This window comes from Alligator mississippiensis, chromosome 2, assembly GCF_030867095.1.
Source record: "Alligator mississippiensis isolate rAllMis1 chromosome 2, rAllMis1, whole genome shotgun sequence".
Lineage (NCBI taxonomy): Eukaryota > Metazoa > Chordata > Crocodylia > Alligatoridae > Alligator > Alligator mississippiensis.
This window is the reverse complement of record NC_081825.1, coordinates 297803550-297828525: the sequence shown is the minus strand read 5'-3', so window position 1 is coordinate 297828525 and position 24976 is coordinate 297803550. Positions and strand designations below refer to the sequence as shown.

The 24976-nt window shown below is 50.8% G+C and overlaps 1 protein-coding gene across 3 annotated transcripts in view; it reads right to left on the bottom strand.

Annotated features, from left to right (window-relative positions):
• Positions 1 to 24976, bottom strand: part of SYT16 (synaptotagmin 16) — a 166592-nt gene that overhangs the window by 91173 nt on the left and 50443 nt on the right. For 2 of the 3 annotated variants that reach the window (XM_019494104.2, XM_059723379.1), the window contains one exon: positions 558 to 737. In XM_019494104.2, the coding sequence (XP_019349649.1) occupies positions 558 to 737 (180 nt within the window). Of the gene's footprint in view, positions 1 to 557; positions 738 to 24976 lie in introns of those variants that run through there. The other variant, XM_019494103.2, reaches the window with a different exon arrangement.

Genomic DNA, 24976 nt, shown 5'->3' with positions numbered 1-24976 from the left:
CTTCTCCCAAGCTTGGCTCCTCTCTCCTGAGAGCAGTGCTCTAGACCATGGGTGGCCAACCTGCAGCCCAGGTGCCACAAGTGGCCTGGGCAGCCTCTCTGTGTGGTACATGGCAGATAGGGGAAGAGAAAGGCAGCTCAGAGGCAGATAGGGCAGGGAGCAGAAAGCAGAACAGTGGAGCAGGCAGGGAGCACAGGGCTGGAAGTGGAGATTAGAACAGCAGATTGACCAGGGAGCATGGGGCAGGGAGCAGAAAGCAGAGCAGTAGATATGACAGGGTAAGAGGATCAGTGGCAGTCGAGGGGGAGTGTGGGGCTAATTTGTGGCATGCCTGCCAAAAACGTTGGCCCCTACAGCTCTAGACAGAGAGAGATAATGGCTCTCTTGTAGCAATCATATTGATATAACGGCTGCATGAAGATGACTGCACAGCGACTGAAGCCCCTGCTATTTTCCCCGCACATAACCAGAGACACGATAAAGTGGCTCTGCTCTCTTAATAATCAGAGTCTCAGTAGATTTCTGTGCATCAAAGGAGCGACAGTGCTGATGCTTACCAAGGCCCTCGTGAACCCTAGACCTCTCCTTGTAGTGCCTTCGCCTCCCTCGTTGCTCCAAGCAGGGGAGCCCCCCTATCTTCTCGAAACATAACTTCTTGTTGATGAAGAGGAAGAGGACTGCGAGGAGGACAATGAAGACGCCAACTGCAGACAAGAATCCAATGGCCTCTGGTGTAACTAGGAGCAAAACACAGAAATAAAACTGTAGCAACTGGAAATACTTGCCCTTTAGACATAGCTGATTTATCCCCCCCACACAGGCTCAGCAAGGCACCAGTTCTCAAAACGCAATGGAAGCCAAGTCCAACAGAAAGCAGCCAGGCAGAAGTGGAGGCCATTGGCACATCCGCTCCCATCTACCGACGGTATAAGCTGCCCACTGAATGATATTCTGCTCTTTCTTCTGGACTTTCACAGACTTCATAGATTTGGGGGGGTCAGAAGGGACCTCAGTAGATCAGTCCAACCTGAGTCCGACCCCCTGGCACCAACGGAAAGATTCCTACTGACTTCCAGAGGCTTTGGGTCAACCCTAAATCCAGTGTGATTTCATTGACTCTAATTGGATGATCCCCGATTCAGTCGGTGCAATCCAGGTACCAGCTGGTCATAAAGCAGCTGAGTGAAATGCTCTTTCTCTGCATGTGGCTATCTATGCCTTTAGGGTAATTTCACATAAGGCAGGCCCAGCAGTTATAACAGGCTTGTCCAACATACTGCCATGCAGCCCGCCAAGGCATTTTCTGAGGCCCGCGGCGCTGCGATGGGAAACGACAGTAAACACAGTTTACTTTCATTCTCACCCCTTGTCACTCCCCCACCCCTCAGCAGCTTCCTAATGGCTGCTGAAGGGTTCGGGAAGGGACAAGGTTCCCACATGCTCTGTGTCAGCTTGACGTTGCCAACGTGGTGTGTGTGGGAAGAGGAGAGCCATGTGCCGCTCACGACAGGATGAGCCCAGCCGGAGCAGCAGGGGCTCAGTTGCACTTTCCTCTACATGCGGCGGTCAGTCCCGAGCGGCACACGGCTCTGCCACCGCCTCTGCTGGCTGGTGCCGACCCGGGTGGGTCTGTCCATCCGGAGCAGCATGCAGCTGAAGCCGGATTCCCACGTGCTGCTGGGGCCGGGAGGAGCCCGGCTGGGTCAGCACCGGCCAGGAGAAGCGGCGGCGGAGCCATGTGCCACTCGGGACTGACCGGCGCAGGCAGGGCGAAAGCACAGCTGAGCCCCTGCTGCTCCAGCCGGGCTCGTCCTGAGGTTCATTTCATGTTTGTAAAATGCTTGGAGAGCCCCACATAGATGCACTGCATAGAAATGCAAACTATATTTTGACTTATTTGGTTGGCACCTTGGGCTGAGATTTTCAAAGCTGAAAAACACCCCTGGCTTATAACATCCCTCTACTGATGCTGCGGCATGGGCTCAAGCTTTCCTCTGCACTCGTGCCAAAGGCCACCTCCCAATCAACCAGGTTATAAATGGGGTGCCTGGTCATACGGACTAGGGTGCCACGGGTGGGTGGACATGGTACTAGATGCACCATTCCCTTAAGCATGAGTGACTGGTGCCTCCTGAATCTGGAGGGGCACACGCAGAAGATGCTGACGGCGGCGCCCCTGGCAGGGGGGCACCAGCCCTACAGACAGCATCAGTGTCGGCCGTCGGGGGGCATGTGCACCCCCGTGCACTCCCTACCAGTCACCTATGCCCTTGAGTGCCACTGGTGATAGAAACTGGCCTGTTCACTTCTCTAGCCCATCCCGACTTGGGTGGACCTTTGCCTTCCTCAGGCAGGAAGGGAAGACAGTGCACTTCTCTTGGGGGCGAGGGGATAAAGCAGAGGGATGGGAACTGAAGGCACCAGGCAGGCACTTTTTTTCTTCTCTCTCCTCAGGAGAGATTCAGGCACAGATGGACGATGGCTCTCACACCGGGGAGCACCATTGCCATTACTAGGCAAATGACTATTTTATAGCTCAAGGTAAAAATGCCCATTCGCACCTTATATAAGAAGTAAATTCCCGTGATGGAATTACCACTCGTTCGCAGGGCCAGAGACCCCGGCTGGCACAACTCAGGGCAGCTCCCACTTTACTTTAGGTTTGGAGCTCAGCAGAGCTGGCCTTACGGGTGGGTGGCATGGTCAGGGGGGCCACACACACGCATGCACGCATGCACGCACACACGCTGTTTCCTGCCTGCCACTTGTGCCAGATGGGAGCTGTATGAGGACTTTGGTGGCAAATAATCTCAGGGGCTGGGTACAGGGCTGACACTCCCTGGCTGTGCCTGGAGTTGTTTGGGACTGGGTGGCCGGCTGGTGTAGCAGGATAAAAGCCCCTGGGTGGCGGTGGTGGCAGCAGGCACTGCCAGCCAGCATGATGGGCCGGGAGGAGGGCCGGGCCAAGGGCAAGGCAGCAGTGCCCAGCAAGAAGGCAGCACGGCTGGGTGGCTCCAGCTTGCACACCAAGGGCTTCACCATCACCGACCTGCTGGGGCTGGAAGCCGAGCTGCAGCCCCCCTTGGCTACCGCAACCACAGTCAAGGGCACGGGCGGCCAGGTGGCACGGGGTGGTAGTGCACTGCCGCTGGGGCTGGGCTTCCTCTGTGGACAGCCCTACCTGATGTCCACCTGCCAGCCTTTCCTGCCGGCCCCCACCAAGCCCCGGCCACCAGGCCAGCATCTCAGGTGAGCGAACACGTGCTGCCCCGCAATAGCCCACAGGGTCCCCTACCACCCGCAGCTGCTGGGGCACGTGTGCCCCTCATACACACCCAGCCCCCCAAACACCCCTACCCCACATCCCCCTACCCTCCACCCCACACACACAGTGCCAGTGACATCAGGGTGGGTGGTAAGAGGACCATTTTCCAGGGGACTATTTTCTCTAAGGCCGGCCCTGGTCCTCAGCAAAGAGAGACAATGGATTTACATTAGCCAAGGATTTTGAAGTCAACATCTTTGTGCTGAACTGCGGAGAAATGCTCTCTTCCACCTGCCGCGGTTCCTTTGTGTCTCAAGGAGCTGCACGAACGCCAGCGGGGGAAAAGCTTTTAAAATCATTCCATAGCCTCCCAGTGCCAAAGTGAGGGACAAACCTTGCACAGATCATCTGGCAGGGGTGGTAAGAGCACGTGTGTCAAAAAAAAAAAATGTAAGCGCCATCTGCCAAATCATTTGGCTTCTTATTCCAGTAATTACTAAATTAGATGTCAGATGGAGGTGAAGTTCAGAAGCGCAGTTCATGTCAAAGACCCAGAAAAGTCAGACATTGCCGGCATGTCAGAGATGCACGTGACCTCGCCTGTTGACTCCAAAGCTACCGCTCACAGAAGAGACAGGCAGTAATAAGCAGAGCCGGGGCTGCATGTCATGGGTCCAACTTGATATTTCCAGGATTTGATTCAGAAAGCAGCTGGGCTAAAAGGTCGTCTGTCCCTGCATTGACAGGAGATGCCAGCACCACAGCACGGTGGGTTAAACATAGCTCAGACTGGTTGAAGTGGCTAATGAGAAACAAAAAATCATAACCCCTCTACAAAATACATCACTCTGGGGGAAAAAAATCTTTCAGGTCTAGAATATAACCCAGAAAAGCAGGGGAATGCAGAGGTAAAGCTGGTTCTTTCACAAGTGCTACACCCGAGTTACACCAAGGTAAATGCCCTTGCTTGGCTTGCACTCCTCTGCCCAGGACCACAACACATCCTGCGGCAGTTCGACGCTGCTCTACAGCCCCCTCGTGCCACTCCAGCAGCAAAGAGAGAGCGGATCTCCCTGCTACATAGGCTAGGACTTTTCAGCTCAGAGAAAAGACGACGGAGGGGGAATATGCTAGTGGTCTACAACGTAATGAATGCTATGGAGAAAGTCAGCTGGGATTTGCGATTCAGTACCCCTCACCACACTAGAACCAGGGGACGCGCAAGGACATCATCAGGAAGCAGGCTGAGAACGAATGCCATTCACTTTCCCAGTGTGTCATTCACTTGTTGAACTCGCTGCCGCAAGATGTTGTAGAGGGCGACAATTTAACCAGGTTCCAAAGAAATGCATGCAGAAACGGTCCATCGGTGGGTATTAAATGCAATGGGAGGGATGCTGCATCCAAACGAGGGCTCCCTAGACCTATAACTGCAGGGCAATAGAGTAGAAGAAGGGCCAGGGACAGCTCGATCTGGATAGACCCTGCATAAATACCCTTCCTCTTAGCATCTGCCCGGTGCCACCCTGTGAGACAGGCCTATTTCTTGCACAATGACAGTGGGTCTAGGCCCATAAGGAACCACAAACTCCCCACAATAGCTGGAGGGAGACCCCTATGCGTGCAACAGTGGATTTCTTGTGAGCAAAGGCATAGCAGGCAGAGCTGGCACCCACAGGGGAGCGAGGGTGGCGGGAGGGAAGGTGGGGGACAGACATGCTTCCAAGAGGGAAGGCAGAGGCATGTTTCTGGGGGTAGCGGGGGCACGGATCCAAAAGCAGGGGATGGGGAGCAGCAGCCTTACCCATGCCAGGATCTCCTAAACGGTCCTCCACTGAACTGCTGCCACCACCGCTCACTCTGCCTGTCCTGGCTGTTGCTCTTCAAGCAGCAGCTGGGGCCTGTTTTGGACTTCCCCGCATAACTAAGTCGTGGGGCTGCCTCTGCTGCCAGGGCATGGACTCCGTGGGAGTGGGGGGTGATTCCAGCATCTCTCAGCACCCCCTAATTATGCTCCTGCTTGGGACAGCAAGAGACATAACAGGAAGGGGAGTGCGGGGTAAAAGGTTTTTCACCAGGATGGCCTGGGAAGACACCCAGCAGAGAACTGCAGGTAGTGCCCACTGCCCCTGAGATGCCAGAAGGTCCCAGGATTTTGTGGGGCTATGGATGGGGTGTGCAAAATTAAAAGCTGCAGAGAAAAGTGCAACCAGAACCTCAACAAGAGGGTCTTGAGGAGGTGGAAGAGGGGCTGAAGCATAGTGGGCTAGATGGACCTGTGGTCTGACACAGAAGGGCAGTTATGTACAAGGGTACTCAGAAATAACCCTAACGCAGTGGTTCTCAACCAAGCCGGACTCCAGGCACCCCTCGACAGACTCAGGACACCACTTGGAAAGTTCCAGTTCTTGGATTTCACTTGATTTTTTTTGACTACAGAAAAATACTAGACCAATCCTTCTGTTGCAAAAAACTCAGAAAGCACACAGCAGGGCAGCATGGTTTTAACACTATGGATTCCTACTTGAACTCTCTGGACGCATCCCCACAAGCAGGGACATGCATTTCCCTAGGGACAAATAGCAGTGACACACCTTGTCCCACTACTGCTTCTCTCCAAGGAACACCCGTGCCACATGTACTTTGGCACACAGCAGGTTACCCCGGGTAGAGTAGGGGAGGCTGGATGCCAGCAACTGTGCTGGCCCCAGCAGCCTTACCTGGAGTTGTGGGGGCTTCGGGGAGCTGCAGCCATGGCTGTTCTGCAGCAGGGAATGGGAGTGTGGCTCTAGCTGGCCAGGTACCGGTTTTGGGTGGCATGTGTGGCTGCTTTGCTTTTTTTTTCAAGGGTTTTTTGACCCCGGGACTTCCTGGGATCAAGAAAACTCCCCATGCCACAAAGCAGCAGTGCGGGGAATGCCTGCATGTGCAGTATGTGGTGCCGCAGACAGGTCTGTGGTGCCACATGCTGCATGTCCACGCTCATCTGGGTTTATCTTGTAAATCATGTTTGCACACCTATCGGTGCTAACATTGCATGGTGCCTCACAGCACTCCTGAAAGGATCCATGGCTGAGAATCAGCACCTTAAAGGCTTCTATGAAAGTCTTAGAGGCAGGGTACCAGCTCTGCCCTTCCCCTTGCACTCTGGGGCACAGCCAGGGAAAGAGTATAGCAGAAGTGCCCTTGTGTAGAAGTACCAGCTACCTTCAGCTGTGGCAGCAGCTCTCCAGTGGCTGCTCTGACCACCTGCACACTGGAGCAAATGCAAGGTCCAACCTGGAGTATACAGAGGCATACAATTAACAGGAGTCCTCTCGCTCCCCTCTCTTCATGCAGCTCGGGAGGGAGAACGACAGCCATGTAACCTATGCTCCAACCCTACATGCACTCTTGGCGATCCCAACCCCCCCGCAAGTCCACTGGGGTATAAGCTTAGTTTATCCCTTAGACATCTGGAAGGATTTAACCTCTGTTCAAGAGGTTCAACTCATGTGGTTTCACCATGGAGGTGCAATGTTCGGCACTTGCAGGTGGAGACCATTTTAATGAGGACCAAGAGCATGCTCAGCTCTGAGCGCAACACGCTGCAACTTGTCATCTCTCAGGAGTCCTGGGTATTTCCTTGCAGACCCAGGTAGCCCACACCACTGCTAAACACTGCATTGGCTAAACCCGCTCAGGTCGGACAGAAGGATCAGGGCAGTAAACACCCTCTGTAGCTTGTCTCTAATCACAGCCCCTTCCAGCACTGCTGGCAAGAGGGGTCAGCTTCCAAGAAAACCCTTGGGCAGAGCTGGCCTCCAGGCCTTGCCTTGTGGGATAGGCAGAATGCTACCATATTCCTCTCATACAACATGCCTCAGGATCAAACATGCACTTCATTTTTGAAAGGCAGAATAAAGAAAAAGACATGCTTTCATTGTACCAACTGAAAGGTAGCAGCTAGCGACCAGAGCTTGAGAGTCAGGTGCAGATTTTACTTTTGCTTTGGCAGAAACAGCTCTTACCGTATTTCTCGCCTATAGTGCACAATCTAATTTCTGGCAGCTGATTTTTGGGGGGACAAATGCACTTGCTTTGCAAGAAAATATGGTCATTTCTGTTCATGCCTAAAGGTTGTTGGGAACTTTGAAACCAAATGCTCTCCCCATTCAAGTGCCATGCTGCTCTCGCAAAGGGGAAACACAAGTTTTCACAGCGCCCAAGGAAAATGATGATGCCCATATTTGCTTGTTTGCTACCAGGGGCAAGCACAAGCTGTGGGGGACAGTCAAGGGCATTACACCAGCCCAAGGGACATGGCTGCAGTTATCCCAATGACAAACGAGGGACGCCAAAACCAGTCAAGCCTTTTCTATCCCCTCTCCTCAGAAATCATGAAAAGCCAGAGGGAGTTTGGAGGGGGGGACTTCTGGGAAGGCTCGCTCTGATACCAACTACTCCTCCATATCCTAAACCAGGGACGGGCAATTATTTTGGGCGGAGGGCCGCTTACTGAGTTTCGGCAAGCCATCGAGGGCCACATGACCGGCAGACAGGGGCAGATAAATATTAATTTTCTGAATTTTTTAGGGGTGCTGCGGGGTGGATAGAATGGCTTGGTGGGCCGCATCCGGCCCGCGGGCCGCATTTTGCCCACCCCTGTCCTAAACCCTCACAACACTGCTTGTATACAGATGTGCTTGCGCTCAGTGTGGGCAGGTGGGAGCACTGGGGAGAAGTAACTGTGGATCCACTACTGCTGTCGCAGGGCTGCAGGAACCCTAGGGTGAAGACTCCTCTGCACCTGGCCTGCACACGGGGCCAAGAAAGGAGGCCTCTGTGAGCAGACGTGGTCGCGTCTGAGCACACGGGTGGCAGGATTGGCAGAGACCCTGCAGAGAGCTGCCACCGCAGAGCCTGGTGCTCAGGACAGAAAAGGCTTCCTCAGGTTCAAGGGTGGCCAAGCTTTCAAACAGGGGAAGAAGAAGCATCCTAACGTGATGCCCCTGCCCCAGTCATCCGTACCTGATGCTCATGATTCTTCCCCAAGTGCATGTGAGCGAGGGGCAAGTGTTTGCATTTCAATGTGGTCTCGTGCGCAAGGGGGAGAGAGGCATTCAGATCAACAGACCTGGCGGATAATTGGAATAATTGATCCTGGTGGGTGAGGGGGGGAAGAGGGGGACGCTGGATTCGCCCTGTAGATGTGTCAATCAATACGGGAAACAACTCCCTGCACCTGCATTTGGCCCCAACTACTTTCCACATTTCCCTCGCTCCTCAGCTGAATAGTCACTCCCCCAGCTCGCAGCCCTGGGCTGAAATCAAGCACAAGGAAGTGGTGCAAAACATTTGGAAGGGTTTTTTTTAGGGGAAGGAGGAGCCGGGAGCAGCTGCATTTTGGTTGCTCTGTCTACCCAAAGGATGACAAGGTATGGATGCAAAAGCGTGCAGCCCCCACTAGTGATACAGCACCAGAGGTGTGCAGGGAGTTCCCTGGACAAGTCAAAAGGAGGAGTCCGGGACCTGCATTCAGCTCTCGGTTTCAGTGAAGACGGCCTGTGTAACCCTAATGTCACCAAGGCGAGTCATGTCATCTGTCTGTGCCTCAGTTTCCCACCTGTAAGGCAAGGAAAAATGTCCTTCCTTCCCTGACAGGGGTGTTGTGGGGTTAAACTCATGCCAAGGATGGATTCTGTGGCAGTGGGGCTATATGAGTGGGTGGGTAAGAGGGAAAGACCGAGATGTGTTTGGTTAGACCATTTATCTGAGTCCTTCCCCACCCAGTTTTCTCCAGTGTGTGTGTGTCACATCCCATGGGCACACCTAGCACAGGGGCAGGTGCACACATAGCAATAATGTTCTGTGTGTAAATGGCCAATGGGGGCTACGAATTAGGCCTGGGATGGCACACACTTACCAGATGCTTGGGCTGGTGCAGGTTTCCCAGCCATCTGAGAAGCATCAAATCGTGGAGACGTAGGGCTGGAAGGGACCTCCAGAGATCATCTAGTCCAACCCCCTGCCTGACGCAGGGTCATCCCTGTCCAAACCATCCCATACAACCATAACCTAAACTCTACATAAGACTGCCATCACCTTGACACAACACAAGACATCACATCTGAACCTGCCACAGGTAAATTGGGGGATCACGGTAGCCAATGTCCTGCTTCTATAAAAGGTTGTTAATAGATGCTCATGAGATCCCAGGTAGAGGAGTTGTGCCCCTTGCTACAGAGGAAGGCAACCCCTACCCCCACTCCATACCAATTTGACCATAGGGTAAAATTCCTTTCTGACCCCAAATATGGTATTTGTCTAACCCTGAGTGGAGGGGCAAGACCCTCTGGCCAGGAGCCTCCAGTTTTGAGTCCCAACAGGAGCACTGGCACAACCCAGTCACCACCCCTAGCCTGGGCTGCAGCCAGTACCCAACAATGTGCACAGTGTCTCCATGTGCCTAGTGCGCACACTGCATTTTCACCGGGTGGAGAATCTGCAACGAGCATCTTATTTTAATCCATCGCAGTCGGGCTTTTGAGGGTTAACATTTTGGATAAAATCCTGTTCCAGACACTGGTTCTTTAATTCCAATTGATTCCAAGCTTTCTGCAATAGGAGTGTGTTTACTGGTACTTTTTAATTACAAAAAAACCATAAATTGTCTGTTTTACTGTCTGTGCTAATTACATTTCATTATATATTTGGAGTAAGCTATTATTTTCCTGCTGGTTCCCATGGCATTCTTCATTATCGACTGCTAATTGTCTAGTGTGCACATAGGATTGTGAACCAAGTAGGCTGATGCGTGGGCAGAAGATCCAAGGAAGGCTGCGTGGCAGGAGAAGTGTGCATTATGATTATTATGGGGTATTAGAAAGCTTCCACCTACTTGCATTCCCACACAATTTGTGGCACATCATCCCAATCAACAGTGTCGCTGTGTAGTGAAGCATGGCAGGCCAGCTGTAATGAGCTTGGGGCTTGGCAATTAGCAGCAAATATTGAGGGAATATTATGCAGGGCCAAATCACAGTGACCGTGACTCGGGGCTGGAGGTCCTTTCCTGGAACAATGCAAGCAGAAGGGCTCTTTCGAGGGTTTTGATTCTCCTTTGCTCTCAATGCGCTAAACTGAGGCTGTAGTTTGGGATTGCCCCATTTGTCCATCAGCCCAGGGTCAAGTGTATAAAGGGACAAAATGCAGTGCTTGCAGCCTAGAAATATACTGAGCTAATAGTGCCCTGGAGAGAAAATAAACCTTACTAAGGGCCTCAATTTTAACAGCATCCCAATGAATCTGTACCCACGTAAGCACAGACAGTGCCACGGAGGGTATTAGAGCAACCCGCACCATGGAGCATGTCTCAAATATAGGTCAAGTCATAGTTGCAGAGACTGCTCCCTCCCAAAGCAAGCCCCTGCAATGAAGGCTGTGCGTGATTGATGCTCACAGGTTATCAGCATGGAGCAGGTGGCACTGTTATCCGGGCAGGCTGCACACACAATGCGCGGCCGCTTCAGGAACAAAGCGTACGGTCTCGCAGCACAGCAGCGCTCTTCTGATATCTATTTCAAACAAGATGGAGCCTGGCCCTTGGCAGCAGCTCTGAACTGCTTCCATGCTCAAGGTGACCTGGACACATATTGCCAGGAATTAAATCAGGCTGATCAAAGTTGGCCCCGGAGCTGGGGGAGGGGGCAGTTCTCACTGAAAGCAATGGGGCTCGTACTGCAGAATTTGGCCCAAAGCATTTTTTAGGCTTTAAATTTTTCTCCCCCAGACCTTTGTCTGTAGAGATGCAGAGAACGCCAAGAGGCCAAGGGAAGTTGAGGTATAGGAGTTCAAGGAAAGTTGAGATATTAGGAAAAACTTTCTCATTAGAAGGGTAGTAAAGAACGGGAACAAGTTACCCAGAGAGGTGGTGGACTCTCCATCCTTGGAGGTGTTTAAGACCCGGCTAGACAAAGCCTTGGCTGGGATGATCTAGTTAGGGATGGTCCTGCTTTGAGCAGGTGTTTGAACTAGATGTGACCTCCTGAGGTCTCTTCCAACCCTCATTTTCTATAATTCAAATCTATCTGCAATAAAATCAATGGCAAATTGCTCCTGGATGCCCCAGGAGCAAGGTCACGCTCATGGACTTTGTTACAGGAGACCATGTTGGAAAGCCCATGCTGCCTGGAGAGGAAGTGATGCTTCCACAAAGACTGGCCGTTGCTGGACCCATGGAGATGGGAAAGCAGCTTCTCTTACAGAAGCTGAAGAGCCTTCTCAAAGGAGGCTGCTCCTTGAAGAAGGCTCTGATGGGTAGAAACTACCATTATAACTTCCAGCCTAAATGCATTCGTGGCCAACGTATACCCATTTATTCTTGTGCCAGCAATGTCCGTTAGCTTAATGAATGTGTAGATAGCAGTCATACCCCACCCCACTCTCAGCCTTTGTTTACTCCACAGGCTCCACTCCTTGCATTTCCGCAGTGAGATACGTGGCCACTCTTCCAATCATCCTTGTAGCCTTGCTCTGCACCCACTCCCATGGGAATTCGCTTTCACGCTCAGTGACCCATGGCAGTGGGGATGTCAGGCATGGTTTATACCTGGAGTGTTTCCCCTGCCTCCTATCCTGATCTCTGCCTCCTCTAGTGACTCTTCTTGATGACTAGCAGTGTCCATCGAAGTGTGGGACACAAAGTTTGCATGCAGGTTTTATAAGCACATCCTGGCCTCTCTTGCCTGTTGTCATCTTACGTGATCAAGAGATGACCATGGTCTAAAGAAAAGTGCTAATAAATCTTGGGTCCACGAGAAGTGGGGTCTATATTCAGCACGCCCTGCTCTGTTTGGGCACGTGGCCTGCGACCGCAGATGGGAAGTCGTACAACTATTAAAAGAGGTTTGGTTGATTAGTTGATATCTCTTGTTGGCAGCACATTTTCACTCCCTGGAGCAATTGAGAGCAGACATGTTGCCAAGGCAACCCATTCAGCTTTCAGCAAAGTGTTTGCTGCTACATCGTCCTTGGTCAATTGATGGAGTAGCGTTTATTTAGGTCTTTGCAGGAAGCTGCTGCCCAGCCTTTGACTGCCGTGAGTCATCGTGCTTAAGGTCATATCGGGAAGAAGGGCGATGTTTGTAAGATGAGAAAAATGAGGAGTTGAGAACGCACAGCTCCTAATCAGGTTGTGATGTGGAAAGCTTAGAGCCTTCAAATTGTAAGTGGGGACAACTCATTCTTTGCTACCCCTGAAAAATGAGAGAAAAGTAGGAAAGAACTTGTCTTCTCTTCTGCAGAAAGTTCTTATTAATTGGAGGAAGACACAGCTCAGCCTACGAGACCACGAGCGATTGTATATGCCACGGGCTTCTCCTATTCCTCTGAATTCGCTCTCCTCTGTGGACCAACTTCCCACCAGGAACTTCCAGGAATAGTCTGTGCTTTGTAACTTGGTCCTTTGGGGTTTTTTTCTGTCTGAAAGATAAGTCATTTAGGTTATCCATAATTCAAATGCCTGTGGGGGACAAAGCTGAAGCAGGGTGGTTGTTATGTTGGAAATTGTCAATGGTCACCATTAACTATTTAAACCATGGGTGCTCAACCTCCAGCCTGTGGGCCAGATCCATCCTGCAGCACCGTGTCATCTGGGGCTCACGCTGGGCCCAAAAATTCGGTGGTGGGAAAGCAATGACATTGCTCTTCCACTGCCAAATTTCCAGACCTATGGTGAGCCCCAAGCCCTACACACTGGATCTGACATCCTATCCCAGCATTCAGGGCTGGGCAGTGGTAGCACTGACCCCCCCCAAGACCCAATCCTGGTGTGAGGGGCTGGGTGGGAGCAGTGCCGGCCCCACTGGACCCAATCCTGGTGTGAAGAAGTAAGGAGGAGGCAGGACCCAATCCTGACACGTGGGGAGTAGGAGGCGGTGGTGCCTGGCCTGCAGGTGGGCAATGCACCACCCATCTGGCCCACTGGACTAAAAGATTGAGCGCTGGTGGTCTACACAACTACAGAGCTGTTTAAAAGTGACCACTGGGTGTGCCAGCGAGGTACAAGGGGCTGCGTGTGCCCCCTACCAGCCCCTTCCAATTTTCACCAAAATCAGTAGTGCTGCTCAGCAGTGCCCAGAGCACTCTCTGACATTTTGGAGCTGATCAGATGTACTGCCACCGTGCAAGAAGAGACTCGAAGAGAAACGGCATGAAGTTGAGTTGCACTTGGCCAAGAAAGTCCTTCAGAAACAGCCCTGAGTGGCTGTAAGGACGATAGGGAACATGTACTAATGGGGAGCAAGGCCTGCCTCTTACTGCTGAACGGTCACAGGTGACACACAAGGTACCCCCACCATGACTTGGTTGCTTCATTCATCTGCTACGTGGGTGTAGATCATGCTCATCAAATTCTTGTTCAATCAGGAGACAGGCGGCAAGGGATGGCATTTTGAATGATGAAGTAATCAACCAGTGCGCTTAATGTGGGGAGCAAGCCAGCTGGGTTTTCTTGACCGTGAGAATTCAGTTCCAGTTGGCATGGGCAGAAAGAAAAGCAAGATAAAGGAGCAGTATAAGGTGGCATGGTGTATGCTTGGGTTTCTTTAAAAGTTCCTGACCTTCTGCGCCATCATCACCAAACAGCAGCTGTTATAGATAAAGAAACGTGTGCGTCTGGGAGGTGGGAGTCTCTTAAAGTCTGCGTTTGAGTACCTACTTATTTACTCTTTGAGGAGATGGAAATTGATGGATGTGTCATTGCGGTGATGCCATTATCTCCCATCACTGTCTCAAAATACTGCATTAGAGATACCATGGTAACGAAGGAGATGTCTTTAAAAATAATGGTGTGACTTTTAGTGTTCAAGAAAAGTTGCTGACTGACAGTCCTGGAGATTGAAGTCTTCCCATTTAAAAGGCAGGCAGCAGTAGTGTAAGTGGTGACAAAACGGGATGGACTCATATCAGATTATGAACCTTCTGTTGTACAATGCCTGAAAACAAGCCTGGACATGATCAAAGACAACTTACTATACTTGTGGCAGGTTTGGGCTTTTCCATCAGAAAATGCCAGTTTGTCGAAAATGAAACTTCTCGCTGAAACACCAGTGATGATGAAAATTGCACCGGGGTGAAAGGGTATCTCATCTGCAGAAGGGAATTTCTGGTCAGGAGAAGGACAGAGAACAACCAACCCATCCCAGGAAACCCCATAGTCCACAGAGCAGAGCACTCACAGGAAACCTGGGTTCAAATCCCAGTCCTGCTCGATTCATACGAGGGGCTTGAACCATAGGACTGCCACATCCCAGGCACATGTTCCAACTAGCAGGCTGTTGGCCTTTCTGGGGTGAGTCTCTGGATCAGCTTCTCTACTTGGCACTATTTAGCTTGCCTGTCTAATAGTAACTGGAGCAAGGACTTAATTCTAGCTCTCCCTAGGTGAGCACCCTGATCACTGAACCACTGAGCTCTCTCTTCCTTTTCCAATGACTAATTATTTATACCAGGCAGAACAGATCCACCAGGAGATACTGAGGAACTAGCTCTACAGACCACTGGCTAGGGTACTTGGACAAGTGCCTAAAGCAAGGACTTTGATTGTAGGGCTCCCAGGTAGGTGCATGCCCTCAACACTGGGGTACAGAGTTGGCACAAACAAATATTCGGGTGTTTACATGAAAGAAAAGATCCAGTAGGAGATACCAGGACCGAGCCCAAAACAGCCAACAGCTTGGGATTTAAGACACAAAAATTCAAGTCTAAACCCTTGTTCTGAATTGGACAGACCAATGACTTGAACCTGTGTTGTTGACATCCCATATTATTCTCTGACCACCAGTGTGTTCTGGGGTGCATGGCCTGTGTTTCTGCTTCTCTCAAAACCAAAAGAGCTCCTAGTTGTGCTGATGTGAAATGGGAACATCTTTTTTTTTTTTAAACCACAAACACTTTCATGGGGTGGGAAAAATGCATCCTGCTCTGCTGTAATTGTCCTGTGTTTGGACACCTGCCCAGGGAAGAAGTTTGACGTTGGATTGAAATGCCAGTGCTTATGATCATCAAGACCAGTGTGTGACACTTGATTTTTTTTCCCCCTTAGCTGCTGACCCGAACCCATAGAAAAATGGCAAGGGTCATGGGATCCTGCAGTGGGGAAACATGATAAAGGAAGGGGTTGGATGTTAATGGCTGATTACATAACAGAGGAGTGACAAGGAGCAAAGGAGATCCTGGAGACTGGTACTGGAGTCCAGGGCGTACCCCGCATCCCAGTGAAGGATGCCAGAGTCCCAGACTGTACCCATTGACGCAGAGCTAGAAAAAGTGACTACTTGCTGCTCAAAACTTATTGGCTTAGAAGCAGATACGACCCAGCATTTGCATTGACTTGTGATGGACCGGTGCCAGGGGGATGCTGGGTGAGGTTTTAACACAAGTTTCTTCATGCTTGTTGCTGTGCCTCAGCTCCACTCTGGTCGGGATCACCTTTACAAGTGTTTGAAGGTCATAAGGCAGCCTGGAGCAGGAGTGAAAAGGTACAGTTCTAGAGTTTGGTGGAAGGCAATGGGCTGCATCAAAACACTTGGAGTCTACTCAAAAGCAGGGTCAAGAGCAAAACACTTGAAGTCTACTCCTGAAACATGTTGAGTTACTACAAACCTGGTGCAGTCGATAAAGAAAGTGGATAGGATGGTACAAACAAGCCTGGTACAATAGATATGGGAGGTATGTAGGAATGTTAAAAAATTAAGCTCATAAATCAGCAAATCAGAAAGCCCATGGCATTAAAAGTGATGTGAGTTTAGCTTGTGATCAGTGCTGCCCTTGGTATATAGTGGCATGATGGGCAATGTGATGGGTTACAGAAGCATGTGATTGGGAACACGTTGGGGGATGTATAAGTTCTTATAGGGTATAAAAAGAGTGGACTAAAAACACACTTTGGACTTGTTTTTAACCCGGCACTAGACCTCCTGTCAGCCAGTCTATGAATCTGGCTGATAGTATGAATAAAGGCCACACTAAGTTTATACTTGCTGGATAGCTGCATGCTTATTTGAATTGTGTTATAATAGGACCTAACTGGCCCTTCGAAGCAACAGCAGCAATGTGCATAGCAATTCAAACTCCGTCCTCCTTCAGTCCCCAGTCTCTCTTTCCATTGAGTTGAGTGCATACTTTACCACCTGGCTGTGCAGTGGCCTTTTGTGAGACTGCTTCATAGGGTTGACTTGCATGTCAACTGTGATATGGTGTGTTGTTTTTTTTCTTTTAGCTGTATGGTGTCAGGCTTCCTGTCTACTGGGAAATGGACTGAGAACAACAGATTCCTGCTGAGAGGTAGACCATCAGATGGTAACCACCTGTAGGGACTTTGTACTTGCTGTGGATTGGAATGGGTGTTCAGGAGCTGAAAGCAGAGCTGGTTGAAACATTTTCAGCTTGTGTATGTGTGTGTACATGCGTGTACATGTGCACACATGCAAGCCAAAATATTTCATGGAAACTTAATCATTTCCTCGAGACAGATATCAAGAATGTTTCTCAGATCTAGGATGGGATTTCTGGTGAGAGAGAGAGAGAGAGAGATGATGCCACCCCAGAATAGCCAATAGTCTGGTGGGAACAGTACTAGTCTCAAGTCTTTGCATTGAATCAAGAAGAGCAGAGCTTCCTTCATCCAAGATGAGTGCCCTGGCTCCTGGGCTGTTGGATATTCTCGGGTGCATTGGTTTCTCTCTTTCTCGTGTTTCTGGGGTTTGGTTTGAAAAATTTCCCGGCGTTCCCGTCTTGGTTCCAAAAACGAGCACGAAAGCTTGCCCTGTCTTGTGCACCTGTCTTGTTGTGTTCCAACCAACCCTGGGTGAAAGGCCTGGTGGCAACTTCTCAGTTGTTTCAGCTGCCTTGAGATGGATTTTGGCCAGACGCTGCTGTTTGCAGCTGATGTCTGGATGCTGTAGGTTCCTGTGTGGAAAGGTGTGTAGCTGTCCACTGGGAAGACCCAGACAGCTGTAGACCATCCCAGCAGACCTAGGACCACATACAGGACAGGGGGGTCCTAGGTTCTCATTTGGTGCAATTGGTGATATGGGCAATGCCTTAGAAAAAGAGAGAGGTGTGCCAGGGTGTTTATAAGCCTTCGCAGAGGCATGGCTAAAGCCAAGGCTGGGCACTTTGACTAGGGTGTGCCAGTGCTCTTGCTGGAACTAAAGCTAGAGTTTCCTAGCTAGAGAGTCTTGCCTCTCTGCTCAGGATCAGACTGACTGCCTCACTTGGGGTCAGGAAGGAGTTTTACCCTGTGCTCAGATTGGTAAGGACTGGGGCAGTTTTGCCTTCTTCTGTAGCAGTGGGGCATGGACCTCTACCCAAGATCTCTTCTGCTCCTGCAAGAGAAGCTCCTTTGAGAAGGCTCTGATAGCTCATCAGCCACAACAACAAAAAATCCTAACTACTTCTAAGTTGTAGCTAGAGCACTTAATAAACAGGAATGTCTTGTACAGCTCCCCGTGACCACACAAAGCTGGACTCAGTGGCCTTTGCTCCCATAGAGACTGTGCTACATGCATGGTGTTTTCAACATCAGCAGCATACCACAGGCCCTGCGAGCTCAGAGGCACCTCATTGTACCCATAGTGACATTCCTATTAGACACTTGCATGTACTAGGTCAGTGAGGACTAGTGTCAGTTTGCAATTTGCTGGCAGAGAAGGAAGGGGGCAAACCTCTAGATAAAATTTTTGGCAGACAGACCCAGGGCCAACCCGAGGAGGGTGCAGGACCCAGGGAAAAATCAGCCTATATGGGTCCCCCTTAACATTTTTAAAGGAGAGAGTCATCACTCACTGGTTGTGGGGCCGGGAGAGCTGGGCAGCACGGGCTGCAGAGCAGGATGCAGGTGGCAGCTCTGGCCCTGGTGCTGAGGGCGCTCCGCAGGTGCAGGCCACCTCGGGGGGCTGCCTGCAGCACAGGGCAGCTGAGGCTAGGACCACGCTGGGTTGGGGACGCTCTTGTGGTGGGGGGCCTTGAGCCGAGCTGCGGTGCCCAGTGTCCGGAAGCCTTGCAGGGGCTCTGGGTCAGGCTTTCCTTGCCGTGATGTCAAAGTGCGGGGCCTGGGGCGGTTGCCCCGATTCGCAATACCTTAGGGATGGCCTTGGATAGACCAAAGTATCATAGGAAAGGGTGGAAGGGATCTCAGGAGGTCAACCAGTCCAGCCCCCTGCTCAAGGCAGGACCACGCCATGCAAGTCCCTGTCTAACCTGCTCTTGAAAACTTCCCAAGATGGACATTGCACAACTTCTCTCGGCAGGCTGTTCCAAGACTTGACCACCCCCACAGTCAGCAAGTTCCTCTTCATCTCCAACCTAAATTTCCCCTGCTGAAACTTGAGGCCATTTCTCCTAGTCCTGTCCTCTACGGTCACAGAGGAAAGCCCAACTCTATTCTCTCTATAATTGGCCTTCAGGTATTTGAAGACTGTGATCAAATCCACCTTTAATCTTCTCTCCTCCAGACTAAATGACCCTAGTTCTTTCAGCCTTTCCTCCCAGGTCCCTAATCGTGTTTGCTGCCGTGCGCTGGAGTCTTTCCAAACTATCCAAATCCTTCTAGAAGTGGTGGGCCCAAAACTGGACATAGTCCTCTGGATGAAGCCTCACTAGTACTGACTAGAGTGGAAGAATCACTTCCCCTGATTTGCAAGTGAGATTCTTGTTGCTACAACCCAAGGCAGGGAGTTTGTAAATCCTGCCCTTAAGGCACAAGCCAGTTGGAGAGTATGGGCTATCTTGATCCCTGAGGTACAGTGGTACCAGAGATGCCATTAAACCCACTTTGCTAAGAATGAAAGTCTTTAGTCCTGCATCTCATAGTAAGCCATGTCTCCTTCTTCTCCTCCTGTCTGGGGCATAACTCAATACCTGCTGTGTGGAGACCCTAAATGTCTTCCCTGTTGTGGAAATCCACTCTTGGGGATTATTGGCCTACTCCCACACTGCTCCTTCAAACTCAGCCCAGCTACTCGAGCTTAGCATTTGATGGTTGAGGAACAAAAGGAAAAAAACCCTGCATGTTGTTTAGAAAGGTTAGTTTTAGTAGGGATCTTGCAGGAAGAAGGAGACTTACTAGCATGGGGTGCGGTTTCAAAGAAGGAATGTGCTGGGAGTGGTTTGTAAGCCTTGGGTATCGACGAGGTGACCTGTGCCCTGAACAACTGTGTGCTAAAAATAATGAGTCAGTAGAGACTGCAAACACCATTAAAGCAAACACTAAGGGAATCAGCTACTGAGGATCCATTTAGTTCACACACTGCACTGTTTTACTAGTGCTGCCACCTTCTAGGTCATGGGTGGGCAAAATATGGCCCATGGGCCACATTCAATCCTCCATGGATCCTCCCTTCCAAGGGAGTCCATCCAGCCCTTGGCCTCACCCAGCCCAGGTGTGTGCGTTGCGGGGAGGCAGCCCAGGACATGGCATGTGTGGCCAGTCCAGCCACCCCTGGGCATGCAGCCAGCAGGTCTGGGGTGATAAGGCGACCAGACTCACTTCCTGGCAGTGGCTCTTTTCAGCTGCTGCCACCACTGGACCCAGTTCCACTGCCTGGCTGCCCTGCACCCACCATCAAGGGCGCCCGACGAAGTGGGCAGGAAGGGTCTCCATTGAGAGCAGCCTGGAACCTGCCTGGGCATGGCACGCTCGGTTGGACAGATGGGATGGGGCTGCAGACAGGCAGGGAACAGCACCTGGGAGTGAGACAGGTGGGCAGGGCTGGGATCATGGGGCAGGATCGCAGGACGGTGACAGTGTGGAGCCGTCACCCAGGGTCCAGGGCAGAGCTGTGATCTGCTCCCCACATGCCACTGCCTGGGGAATCACCACCCATCGCAGGGACACGAGAGCAGCAGATCATGGCTTTGCCCCAGGCCCTGGCCCGTGATCCAGCCCTAGTCCCATCCCCACCTGCCCTTCCTGCTCCCAGACACCGCTTCCTGCCTCCCCACAGCCCCAACCCATCCACCCTGAGCATGCCCTGCCTGCATGAGTCCTGGGCCAGGCTCCATGCAGACCCTGGGATTGCCAGGTGGTGACAGCACGGGGCTGGGCCCTGGGACAGAGCCCCTTAGTGAGTTTTGGTGAGCTGTTGTGGGGTGGGGGGTGCTGACCCAGCACAACAGGGACGGGGGGTTCTGGCCTGGCCTGCGACAGCTCACCAAAACTCCTTAAGTGGCCCTTGGACTCAAATAATTGCTCACCCCTGTTCTAGGTTGTCACTGGCATGTAATCCTTCATCTTCAAGGACTGGTCTAACGAACCCACTGAATCACTACAACCTGACCTGGATGGGAAGAACTGGGATGCAGGCTGTCCTGGGACATGCGTGGACTCAGGTCAGCCTTTCACTAGCTGACCAGGAGGAGGAAGTGAGGTCCCGGGACATAGAGAACCAGGAAGTGAAACTGGTCTTGTTGGAGAACAGAACTGGTGATCCTTAATATCAACCCCATTCTCCAGCTGGGCTCCCCAGGTCCTTCCTTCTCTCCATCTCCTGCTGCAAAACTACTGCACAACTACTCTTTGCTCAACTACTGTTTGCAAAACTACTGTTGCTCAACTACTGCACAATCTTTGGAGATCAACCAAGAATGAGTTAGACACGGAGCATATCCGTTACCATGAGCCATAAACCTGAAGCCACCAAAATCAAGGGGAGTGGAAGACAGCCAACAAGAAAGCACACACGGATGACTGAAGCTGCCACACAGCCCATCATCATCCCTCTGACGAGCAGAGCAGGATTCCAACTTTAGATGTGGATGGCGTGAATGGGGCCTGTTATAAAAGTGATTGAGATGCTGGATGGAAAGATTCATTAATGTCAGCAGAATTCAAAAGGAACACCCAGGAGTTTCAACTCATTACGCTGGACCGTTCGCAGGGTTAGGGCCTGAATACAGCGCGAGACAAATCAGAAGAGGAGGAGGGAAAGAAAAAAAAGAGAGATCAGGGATCACTAACGGAATCATATTCAACAAAAATGACATTAAAAATAGACCCCATGGATTTTACTGGCTTTTGTGCTTCTGGCATACCCAAAATTCTGTCGTGTGGGGACAAAAGTCCCTACACGCATTTTGCAAAACTTTCATCAAATATAATTGGCCCGTAACAATAACAGGTTACGTCTTCCTTTAATTCTTTAACAGACGGGAAGCTTCGCTATGGAGCCTTCTGCCTATTCTCCATACGTTTAGCTACTCCTTCCTGTAGCCATTATGTTATAATTGTGGCGCTATATAAAGGCAATGCTCCGTTCTGAGCCAACATCGTTTCAAAATAACAGGATTGGATGCATAGGGAAAGCTGCAGATGCAATGATGTGTGGTCTCTCTCTGTTTAATGGGCAAGAGGAGCACCTGTGTTTGTGCTATATGTGCCTGGTGTTCCTGCTGCATTGGTCTACTGCAAAGATTGTGAAAAGACCACGAAATGGAATAAAACCCACATGCAATATAAGAAGGGCGCAGTCCTTCCTGCTCACCTTCCTGATGGGGGTTTCCAATACGTACTATCACTCCAAAAAAAGAGGCAAAACTGGAATGCAGTTCTAAGTACAAAGCAACGCAAGATCTATATTAAAAACATACTGCTCAGGGGGAAACAAGGAAAGGGTTAGCTTCACTCTGAGAAACAGCCACGGATCGTTCCAAGCTCTAGACTTACCTAGCTTTCCTCACATTAAGCAGCCAAACAGGTCGAACAAGAAGCAAAACTTTCCAAGAGCGCTTTCTTTTCGACTGTGAAACTTTGTAAATAGTATTCCTCCAGACTTAACAATGGGTTGATGCCGGGACGGATGCCTAAATCCTGCTTTCCATCCGGATCCGTGAAGTTCACACGAGCTGGGCAAAGGAGATCAGCACAGCTCAAGAGTTTCGGAGATGGGAGCGGTGCTCTCTCGCCCCTTCCTTTGTGTACTAGCAGATTTACTGTCCCGGAGAACAAGGCAAACACATGACGCTCACTACAGGAATGTTAGCCCAAGGTGGCACTCGAGCCAGTCCCAGCCAGGGGCTGCTCCTGGAAAACTACCTCAATTGTCACTTTTTGGAACATGCAGCCACCTGTGCGAATTAGCTCCCTCTTCCCTCAAACAATGACCTTGCTGACAAATTTACTAGAAAAAAAGTGCAAATTAACATGCCTTTGTCATTAAATCGTACATAATTATTCTACTCAGTACAAGGATATAATTTATCACCCTGCCTAAACTTAGACTCCAGCCATAAATATTTTGGATCAGCTATAGAAATGCTTCTTTTCCACTGCGGGGTGCGGCAGGCTTGCAATGCAAAGTAAACTGCAGATCACAGCTGGCCCTACGCTGAAGGCAAAATGTTTCATCTCACGGGAGTATCCTACCAGCGGCCTGGCACAGAAATACATTATTTGCCAGGCCTCAGTCAGTCATTACTGCTCTGAATAGCTCTGCACACCCTCCGCCGGGGCTGAATCCCATCCACCGTGATGCTAAAGCTTCAAGAGTTGCAGAGCTTATGCATTTGTGCGGGGTGGGGGGTTGGAAATACTGAGGCAAGAGCAAAAATTGTGAGGTCGTGCCTTGCTTGATGTGGACAGAACAGGACTGTCCGCAATGCACGCCGGGTGCTGCATGTATTACACACCCGCCCAGGCATGAGAATAGTTGGCTGTTCAAGAGCATTTCCTGTAAACTCTGCTCCGTGGAAAAACAGAGACACAAGATGCACCCTAGTTCCCAACTACATTTGTTTAAATGTTGCTATATGTTTAAGGAAGGTTTCTGACCTGAGAATGGCTTTGGGACTGTATCGCATTTTCAGTGCCCACAAATGCCACCTCTGTGCAGGGCTTTGCTTCCCTTGTTCCACCCTCGTCCTCGCCGAGGGTCCCTCTGCAGTGGAGCTTCCCAGTGCTGCCAGGACCAGAGTAGAGCACGATTATTTTGCTTTTTAGAGTCTTTAAACATCAGTTGAGTTGCAGAGGGGACAGCAGATAAACTGCCCCCATCAGTACATCATTGGCCATCGTTATTGCAACGAAGGCTAGATGGAGAAAGAAAAAGCCCAGGAGGGAAGAAATCCGTGGTGCACTGAAATCCGTGGGCATCTTACAACTGATCTCAGCAGGGCCAGGACTTCATGCCAAGGCTCTTGGCACCAAAGAGAGCTCTCTTCTAACTACTTACAAGGGACAGCCCTGTCAGTCAGTCACTTAGGTGCTTAAAGGAGTCCAATACTGGAACTCACTGCCTTTAAATAGATTTATCCTCCCAACACCTCTACGGGGGCAGGGAAGTACTGTTACCTCCATTTTGCCCAAGTCACACCTCCAGTCTGTGGCAGGGCACAGACTGATCCCAGCTCCCCAGAGTCCTGGGTCCACATGTTATCCTAATTTCTGGCCAACAATTCCTGCCCCATAACTTCACGATTTCTGCCATGGGCCAGCACTTAAGCTAGTGCCAACCCAGACTGGGTTATATCCAATTCATGTGAACAATGCATAAGCAGAAAAGTACTGAATTTCCATGTGGCTGAGATATTCTGTCTCGCACATCCAAGCGTTTCATCTCTCCCAGTTATGCCAACACTTCTCCTCCGGTGGAATGCCCCCACCTCTCAGGTGTTTCAGGGATGTTGGTATGTCAGGCCTGGAGAAGACTTTGGGTTGTTATATAAATAACAGACTGTAATATATTTGTTGGCCCCTGGGCTGGCAGAGATCTGGTTCGCTCTTTTTCAGCCAGCCAGCCGAAAGGATTTATTCAAGTTGCTGAAGTGCATAAACTAGGCACTGGAGTAGGTCTCCAGGCACATGCAGAGGAAGGAGAGGGTACTGCTGGGCACCAAACTCTTGCATAAGCTTCACTGCAATCCAGATGTAGGGCACATGCTCTCGGAGGGGCAAAGTCCACTAGATTTCATAGACATTAGGGCTGGAAGGGACCTCGGAAGATCATCGAGTCCAGCCCCCTGCCCAAAGGGGAGGAAGTCAGCTGGGGTCATAGGATCCCAGCAAGATAAGCATCCAGTTTCATCTTGAAGGTGTTCAATGAAGGCGCTTGAACCACCTCCGGTGGCAGGCTGTTCCAGACCTTGGGGGCTCAGACAGTAAAGAAATTCTTCCTTATGTCCAGCCTGAAACGGTCTTGTAGTAGTTTATGACCATTCAACCTAGTCGTCATCCCTAGGGGCGCTCTGGTGAACAAACGTTCCCCCGATACTGGTGGTCACCCCTGATAAACTTGTAGGTGGCCATCAGATCACCCCTGAGCCTGCGCTTTTCCAGGCTAAAGAGCCCCAGGGCTCTCAGCCTGTCATCGTAGGGTCTGCTTCCCTGCTCTCTGATCATGCGCGTGGCTCTTCTCTGGACTCTCTCAAGCTTCTCCACATCCTTTTTGAATTGTGGAGCCCCAAACTGGACACAGTACTCCAGCTGTGGCCTCACCAAGGCCGAGTACAGGGGGAGAATGACGTCCCGGGATTTGCTTGAGAAGCATCTATGGATGCAAGCCAGCGTTTTGGTTGCTTTACTAGCCGCAGCATCGCATTGCAGGCTCATGTTCATCTTGTGGTCAATGATGACCCCCAAGTCTCTTTCTTCCATAGTGCTAGCCAACATAGCACTGCCGAGCCTATAAGGATGCTGCGGGTTTTTCTTCCCAAGGTGGAGAACCTTGCATTTAT